The following is a 9,755-nucleotide window of genomic DNA, read 5'->3' on the forward strand; positions in this document are numbered from 1 at the left end:
ACTCATTGGATGGGAGAATGGGAGAACACTCATTGAAGTTATGAAGGACATGATCTTTCATTGCGCAGACGAGACCGAACCCCCTGAATATGACACACGTTAATTTCTACCAATTCTATTTCTTCTGCATGTACTTCAACGATTTTGGAGGCAGAGAGAGAGGAAATCGGTTACAAAGACATAGTTGAGATCTGTAAGTCTCTCCCAAAGCTGCTGGGGCCCGGTGAAGAGAATACTGCTCCTCTGACCGTTTGACTGTGCATTAGCCTGTGGGGCGGGAGATGACTGAAAACCTGCAGTACAAGGTAAAGAGAGACCCTGAGCGCTGCAGACACACCGAGAGGAAGGTGTAAGGAGTTGACAAACTCATGATTGGGTCACCAAAGCTGAAGACTAAATTGGTCCAGTTCAATGATCTGCTTCTAAAGTATCACACCCAACTCCAAGGGAAGCTGGGAAGAGCTCTGGTGTCCGTGTGGTCTGGAGAGGAGGATGAGGAGGCACTGAGAGTAGCCCTAAATTATAATTCTCCGTCCCCTATCAGTGCTGGTGCAACTAGGCAACGGCTGAGATAAAGTTATTGTCATCGACTCACAATGAAATCAAAGGGCTAATGATATCTATGCATAGTCACTATCTACAAGTCTCTGCTAGGTAAAGCCCCGCCTTATCTCAGCCCAGGTTAAGGGCATGTAAGTAAGCATTTCATTGTAAGGTCTACTACACCCGTTGTATTCGGCACGTGTGACAAATACAATTTGATTCAATTTGATCACATTCATAGAACAATGTTCGAGATATCAGTGACCCAATGACAGAGCATTTCACTCTAAAACCCCTAACTCAGCCCTGACGCAGACAAACACACAGACCAGGCCTGGTTCAACCTACCAGACCCTGGTTCAACCTGGGCCTGGTTCAACCTACCAGACCGGGCCTGGTTCAACCTACCAGACCGGGCCTGGTTCAACCTACCAGACCGGGCCTGGTTCAACCTACCAGACAGGGCCTGGTTCAACCTACCAGACCGGGCCTGGTTCAACCTACCAGACCGGGCCTTACCCATGCACCTTCAAGGACAGTCAGCACTGATTCAGGACCAAGGAGAACAGGAAGAGATTCACTAAGGCTCTCGGTGCATTTGTGGATTTTAAGAAGACGAATGAGTCACTCAAGTTCATTGCAGCCACCAATGCAGATGATTCCACACCTGGAAGCTCCATCCATCTCTACCAGAGGGGCAAGTTAGGGAGCTCGGACTATGAGTCGCCTGCTAATCCCAACCCTACTTTGGTAACGGACACGCAGCAGAGCTATATAGTAGTACACACTGGGATATAGTAGTACACACTGGAATATAGTAGTACACACAGGGCTATAGTAGTACACACTGGGCTATAGTAGTACACACTGGAATATAGTAGTACACACTGGACTATAGTAGTACACTGGAATATAGTAGTACACACTGGGCTATAGTAGTACACACTGGAATATAGTAGTACACACTGGGCTATAGTAGTACACACTGGAATATAGTAGTACACACTGGGATATAGTAGTACACACTGGAATATAGTAGTACACACTGGGCTATAGTAGTACACACTGGAATATAGTAGTACACACTGGGATATAGTAGTACACACTGGAATATAGTAGTACACACTGGACTATAGTAGTACACACTGGGCTATAGTAGTACACTGGAATATAGTAGTACACACTGGACTATAGTAGTACACTGGACTATAGTAGTACACACTGAGATATAGTAGTACACACTGGGCTATAGTAGTACACACTGGGCTATAGTAGTACACACTGGGATATAGTAGTACACAATGGGCTATAGTAGTACACACTGGAATATAGTAGTACACACGGGGATATAGTAGTACACACTGGGCTATAGTAGTACACACTGGGATATAGTAGTACACACTGGGCTATAGTAGTACACACTGGGCTATAGTAGTACACACGGGGATATAGTAGTACACACTGGGCTATAGTAGTACACACTGGGATATAGTAGTACACACTGGGCTATAGTAGTACACACTGGGCTATAGTAGTACACACTGGAATATAGTAGTACACACTGGGATATAGTAGTACACACTGGGCTATAGTAGTACACACTGGAATAAAATAGTACACACTGGAATATAGTAGTACACACTGGGCTATAGTAGTACACACTGGGCTATAGTAGTACACACAGGGTTATAGCAGTACACACTGGGCTATAGTAGTACACACTGGGCTATAGTAGTACACACTGGGCTATAGTAGTACACACTGGAATATAGTAGTACACACTGGAATATAGTAGTACACACTGGGCTATAACAGTACACACTGGGCTATAGTAGTACACACTGGGCTATAGTAGTACACACTGGAATATAGTAGTACACACTGGAATATAGTAGTACACACTGGGCTATAGTAGTACACACTGGGCTATAGTAGTACACACAGGGCTATAGCAGTACACACTGGGCTAAAGTAGTACACACTGGGCTATAGTAGTACACACTGGAATATAGTAGTACACACTGGACTATAGTAGTACCTACTGGGATATAGTAGTACACACTGGAATATAGTAGTACACACTGGGATATAGTAGTACACACTGGACTATAGTAGTACACACTGGGCTATAGTAGTACACACGGGGCTATAGTAGTACACACTGGGCTATAGTAGTACACACTGGACTATAGTAGTACACTGGACTATAGTAGTACACACTGGGCTATAGTAGTACACACTGGGATATAGTAGTACACACTGGGCTATAGTAGTACACACTGGAATATAGTAGTACACACTGGAATATAGTAGTACACACTGGAATATAGTAGTACACACTGGAATATAGTAGTACACACTGGAATATAGTAGTACACACTGGACTATAGTAGTACACGCTGGGCTATAGTAGTACACACTGGGCTATGGTAGTACACACTGGGATATAGTAGTACACACTGGGCAATAGTAGTACACACTGGAATATAGTAGTACACACTGGACTATAGTAGTACACACTGGACTATAGTAGTACACACTGGGCTATAGTAGTACACACTGGAATATAGTAGTACACACTGGGCTATAGTAATACACTTGGGGCTATAGTAGTACACACTGGACTATAGTAGTACACACTGGAATATAGTAATACACACTGGGCTATAGTAGTACACACTGAGCTATAGTAGTACACACTGGGCTATAGTAATACACACTGGGCTATAGTAGTACACACTGGGCTATAGTAATACACACTGGGCTATAGTAGTACACACTGGGCTATAGTAGTACACACTGGGCTATAGTAGTACACACTGGAATATAGTAGTACACACTGGGCTATAGTAGTACACACTGGGCTATAGTAGTACACACTGGACTATAGTAATACACACTGGAATATAGTAGTACACACTGGAATATAGTAGTACACACTGGGCTATAGTAGTACACACTGGGCTATAGTAATACACTTGGGGCTATAGTAGTACACACTGGACTATAGTAGTACACACTGGAATATAGTAATACACACTGGGCTATAGTAGTACACACTGGGCTATAGTAATACACACTGGGCTATAGTAGTACACTGGAATATAGTAGTACACACTGGACTATAGTAGTACACTGGACTATAGTAGTACACACTGAGATATAGTAGTACACACTGGGCTATAGTAGTACACACTGGAATATAGTAGTACACACTGGGCTATAGTAGTACACACTGGGCTATAGTAGTACACACTGGACTATAGTAATACACACTGGAATATAGTAGTACACACTGGAATATAGTAGTACACACTGGGCTATAGTAGTACACACTGGGCTATAGTAATACACACTGGGCTATAGTAGTACACACTGGGCTATAGTAATACACACTGGGCTATAGTAGTACACACTGGGCTATAGTAATACACAACACACTAGGCTATAGTAGTACACACTGGGCTATAGTAGTACACACTGGGCTATAGTAGTACACACTGGAATATAGTAGTACACACTGGGCTATAGTAGTACACACTGGGCTGTAGTAGTACACACTGGACTATAGTAATACACACTGGACTATAGTAGTACACACTGGGCTATAGTAGTACACACTGGGCTATAGTAATACACACTGGGCTATAGTAGTACACACTGGAATATAGTAGTACACACTGGGCTATAGTAGTACACACTGGGCTATAGTAGTACACACTGGACTATAGTAGTACACACTGGGCTATAGTAGTACACACGGGGCTATAGTAGTACTATAGTAGTACACTGGGCTATAGTAGTACACTGGGCTATAGTAGTACACACTGGGCTATAGTAGTACACACTGGAATATAGTAATACACACTGGACTATAGTAGTACACACTGGGCTATAGTAGTACACACTGGAATATAGTAATACACACTGGGATATAGTAGTGCACACTGGGCTATAGTAGTACACACTGGGATATAGTAGTACACACAGGGCTATAGTAGTACACACTGGGCTATAGTAGTACACACTGGGCTATAGTAGTACACACTGGGCTATAGTAATACACACTAGGCTATAGTAGTACACACTGGAATATAGTAGTACACACTGGAATATAGTAGTACACACTGGGATATAGTAGTACACACGGGACTATAGCAGTACACACTGGGATATATTAGTACACACTGGAATATAGTAGTACATACTGGAATATAGTAATAGACACTGGACTATAGTAGAGACCAGAGAGTCAGCACAAAGGACTCTTTTCTACAATTATTCTGGGAAGGAGGGTTAATAGTTCATATACCCAACACCTTTGACTCTCATGGTGTTGGGTATATATATGTTGAGGGGCGCTTACGACACGAAGTCACCGAAGGAGAGAAAATCTACCCCGTGTTTGAAGCGCATGGAGGGAAGAATTTATACACTGGTCAGCAAAGGGTGTGGCTGAAATATACAAATCCACAAATTTTAAGGGTTGTTCGCATAAATGTTTATATATAGTGTACCTAACGAATACTCAATCACAGTGTTAAGCTACCTAACGACCTCATTCACAGTGTTAAGCTACCTAACGACCTGGCTGAGTACATTCACAGTGTTAAGCTACCTAACGACCTCAATCACTGTGTTAAGCTACCTAACGACCTCATTCACAGTAGTTACGCTACCTAACGACCTCATTCACAGTAGTACGCTACCTAACGACCTCATTCACAGTAGTAAGCTACCTAACGACCTCATTCACAGTAGTAAGCTACCTAATGACCTCAATCACAGTAGTAAACTACCTAACGACCTCATTCACAGTAGTAAGCTACCTAATGACCTCAATGACAGTAGTAAGCTACCTAATGACCTCATTCACAGTAGTACGCTACCTAACGACCTCATTTCCAGTAGTAAGCTACCTAATGACCTCAATCACAGTAGTAAGCTACCTAACGACCTCATTCACAGTAGTAAGCTACCTAACGACCTCATTTCCAGTAGTAAGCTACCTAATGACCTCAATCACAGTAGTAAGCTACCTAACGACCTCATTCACAGTAGTAAGCTACCTAACGACCTCATTTCCAGTAGTAAGCTACCTAATGACCTCAATCACAGTAGTAGGCTACCTAACTACTTCATTCACAGTAGTAAGCTACCTAATGACCTCAATCACAGTAGTAAGCTAGTACCTAACAACCTCAATCATAGTAGTAAGAGCTACCTAATGACCTCAATGACAGTAGTAAGCTACCTAATGACCTCATTCACAGTAGTAAGCTACCTAACGACCTCATTCACAGTAGTAAGCTACCTAATGACCTCAATGACAGTAGTAAGCTACCTAACGACCTCATTCACAGTAGTAAGCTACCTAATGACCTCAATCATAGTAGTAAGAGCTACCTAATGACCTCAATGACAGTAGTAAGCTACCTAATGACCTCATTCACAGTAGTAAGACAGAACATCATTCACAGTAGTAAGCTACCTAACAACCTCAATCACAGTAGTAAGCTACCTAACAACCTCAATCACAGTAGTAAGCTACCTAACAACCTCAATCACATATTGTCCGTTCAGTGATTACATCAGCATGCGTTGTGAGTTCAACAAATTCCTCTGAAATCTGTGACAAATGCCTGAAGCATACCAAAATGTGGAGCTACATCCGTGTTTTGAATAATTAATTGTTGTTTGAAGGCTGTGAGGACTAAAATGAACTCTGCTCTGAACTCATCATGTCAGCATGTGAACTAGGTCACTGGGTTTCAAATGGCGCCCTATTGCCCATAGGACTCTGTCCAAAGTAGTGCCCTACGTAGGGAATAGGGTGCCATTTGGGATTCATCCCCTCACTCTACAACCAACCCTGATCAGGATCAACGATATATAGCTCAATTTGAATTGAATGAACTTTATTTTAGGTAAAAAATAAACAATGTTGAGAAGTTATTTCTTAAATGGGCTAAATGTTAAAGATTTGAGGACGTACAGTATATAAGCCCTAAGTTATGACTTGAGGTGCTGTCACTACAGGGGGTACAGAGGTCACGGGGATAATGTTGGGTTGCAAGCAAAGGTCGGTCATTGACTGTCTTCCAATTCTCTACCCATCTCCGGAAGTGTGAGCTTGTTCTTAGAAATCTAAAAATATTGGATTGACGGAGGGGCTAGTGGGAGTTTTCAACCCTGTTTCTTATACCACTAATTTCCTTTTAACTCAGTGAAGGGAACAGTGCACTTTGGGGTGGAGAGATCATGGTACAAAGGGAGAATCTCTTAATGTTTCCTTGACTCCTCGCATCCTCAAAAACCTATTGGAGGTCAGATGGTAGGCACCTCCTAACTCATCCGATTGGTTTTGAGGAGGCAATGAGCCAAGGAAACCCAATTGAGATTCTCACACAATCCTATAGGATATAGCATCACAGGTGGAATTGTGGGGTGTGCATCTCAGTCCGCAGTCTCTCCACTCCGTCGGCGCTTACCGATACTTCATAGCCGTGGTCCAAAATGATGACAAATTAGGTATTGTCCACTCGTTGTCACATTTGTGAATATCTATGCATGATATGGTTGTAGGGACACACACACACACCAGTGGTTTACTGCTATGTGTGATTGATGACACATGTAATTGGTCAGGTTTTTCAAGAATGTGAGGTTCTCTCTCTCCGCTGGACAATAGTATTGGGATTGTAGACTATGACAAGTCTGAAACCCACCAATGTGCTCTCATAAGAGTCACATTCCTAAACGTATTGATTTGTTAGAATTGGAAAGCGCCTTGTAGCTCGAGGAATGTATCGGTACCACTATAAAACAGGTATGTTGTTTTCCTCAGCCACCTCAATGTATCACAAATGTTTTTATTTTACCTTTATTTAACCAGGCAAGTCAGTTAAGAACAAATTCTTATTTTCAATGGGTTACTACAGGGGGTACAAGTGGGTTAACTGCCTGTTCAGGGGCAGAACGACAGATTTGTACCTTGTCAGCTCGGGGGTTCGGGGGTTTGAACTCGCAACCTTCCGGTTACTAGTCCAACGCTCTAACCACTAGGCCACACTGCCGCCCCGTTCCCACCTAAAAAAATAAACCATAAACTGTACAAAAAGGTATTGGTAACCAACATTTATTTACCATTGTCAACTTTACAATAAAAACCATAACATCTGTCAACATTAGCAAAATAAAGAACAGTATCAGTCCCAACGTATTTACAGAGACATTAAAGTAGAGTCAGGCTTTTACACACACCAGACAGATGAACAACTCTTGCTTCCTTTTAAAAATGCAACACTGAACATATCAAACTCAAGAGAAAGAAAGGAAGAGCGTTTTTTTTGTTGTTGTTTTTTTTTTAAACCCCCACTAAGATAAAAATCTAAGAAGTTGGCTTCTTATGTTTCTTCTTTAAAAACAAAACAAAACACAGCTTCTCTAAATCTTTAAAATTGGTTCTCTAAAAAGGTACACCACAAAATACTTCAAATTTGGGGTGAAAATATAGGAATGTAGAAAGTTGGCAAGTCTCTCTTTTCTTTTTTTTTTCAATTTCTGATTTCTTCTTGTTGTTTTTCTAAAAATGGATGAATAGTCATTTCATGTGGTGGTTGGGTTTGGTGTCCTGTCCTGTTCATTCCTACACGTGGACGCCTCTTTTTTGAGTCGGGTGTTTTAGGGAAAAGACGGGTCAACTCGACTCCCATCCATAACTGTGTTCCACTTCGCTGTCCAATAAATCCCATTGTTCCCATAGCAACCAGCACATAATACCACCAGGTTTGACCCTGTCTCGCCGTAACCAGGGAAGTGAACTAGTGAATCTAGTCTGTCATCTTGTTACAATGACAAAAGTGACACAATGGAGTCTCACATAAATGTGTATATATTTACATATACATATATCCATACATATGTATACATATAGACATATATATAGAAATATATATTTATAACTATTTTCTCTCTCTCTCTTGAAAAACAGTCCTTTGTTGTCGGTGAAGATACAATCACTCTGCATTCTGTTGGGAGGGGATAACTGCCGCAGGGGTCGAGCTGGTCTCCTCTGTTGGTTTGGTGGGCTCTGGGGCAGGTGCAGCCGCCTCCTTTACCTCCTCCTCCTCCTCCTCCTTAGGTGCCTCCTCTGCTTTAGCATGCGCCTCCTCGGCCTTAGGGGCATCTGCAGCAGCCGCCACAACCTCCTCCTCCCCTCCTCTGCTTTCTTCTCCTCCGTAGCCACAGCGGCTCCGTTCTCTGCAGGTTTCTCCTCCTCCTCCTTCAACTCCTCCTTCTTGGTCTTCTTCAGTTTCAGGCCCTTGAAGTTGAAAGATTTCTTCAGGAAGAAAGTCTTCTTCTTCTTGGAGATATCCTTGGCAGCGGCCTCACCTTCTGGTTTGGCGGCCTCACCATCGGGCGCCGGCTCAATGGCGTCCCCTCCAGCACCCGCTTCAGGCTCCTTGGCGTCGGCAGAACCATTTGGTGCGGCCGTGTCTGTGGCATCCCCATTGGACTTGACATGGCCGTTCTCCTAGAAGAGGGAAAGAATTAAGGAACCAAATAAGAGATATATATATATATATACACAATTCAATCAATAAAGAAAATGCAATTTACATAAGAAGTTTACACTGTAAACAACAACAACAACAAAACAACCATCAGAACATTTAGATTTATAACGATGTTTCGAAACGTCGTGCTCATCAATTAACCCAGGATGTCGTTCAAAAGGCGACGCCTTGTAGTGCAACCAGAAAACGACAGGCGGCGAAAGTGACACGCAGACCTAATATGTGGTCCACAGCTCTCCCACTCGACACCACACAGACCGAGGCATCTCTCTCAACAAAGACTTGAACCAATCGATGAAAATGGAAGAGAAAAAAAAAATGAAAAATTGTAGTAATACTGCCAATGAACCCGATGATCCATTGACAAAATACTGATTGTACTGCAATTTTGTGAGGTGAAAATGCGATTTTTATTGTCGATTGCGTATGTTTATCTATAAAATAACGTTTACAAGTCACTGATCGAGACATGTCTAGACTCGCCGGTTCCGAGGGGGGGGCTGCATAAATTAAACTGCTGAAACCCTCCTTTTCAATCCATAATTCACCAATTGGCTCTCTCATATCTTATGCATGAGGGGTAGCTTGCCTACGTGCACCTTTGCCTTTCCAAACCCCCTGCTCCTCATGGCA

The 9,755-nt window shown here is 42.5% G+C and overlaps 1 protein-coding gene across 1 annotated transcript in view; it reads right to left on the bottom strand.

Moving 5' to 3' along the window:
* Window positions 1–7,665: 7,665 nt before the first annotated feature.
* marcksl1b (MARCKS-like 1b) overlaps window positions 7,666–9,755 on the bottom strand; it is a 2,888-nt gene continuing 798 nt past the window's right edge. The window contains 2 exon segments of the mRNA XM_064982562.1: window positions 7,666–8,759; window positions 8,762–9,079. Of these exon segments, the coding sequence (XP_064838634.1) occupies window positions 8,562–8,759; window positions 8,762–9,079 (516 nt within the window). The 3' untranslated portion in view covers window positions 7,666–8,561.

The sequence above is a fragment of the Oncorhynchus masou genome, chromosome 13, assembly GCF_036934945.1.
Source record: "Oncorhynchus masou masou isolate Uvic2021 chromosome 13, UVic_Omas_1.1, whole genome shotgun sequence".
Classification (NCBI taxonomy): domain Eukaryota; kingdom Metazoa; phylum Chordata; class Actinopteri; order Salmoniformes; family Salmonidae; genus Oncorhynchus; species Oncorhynchus masou.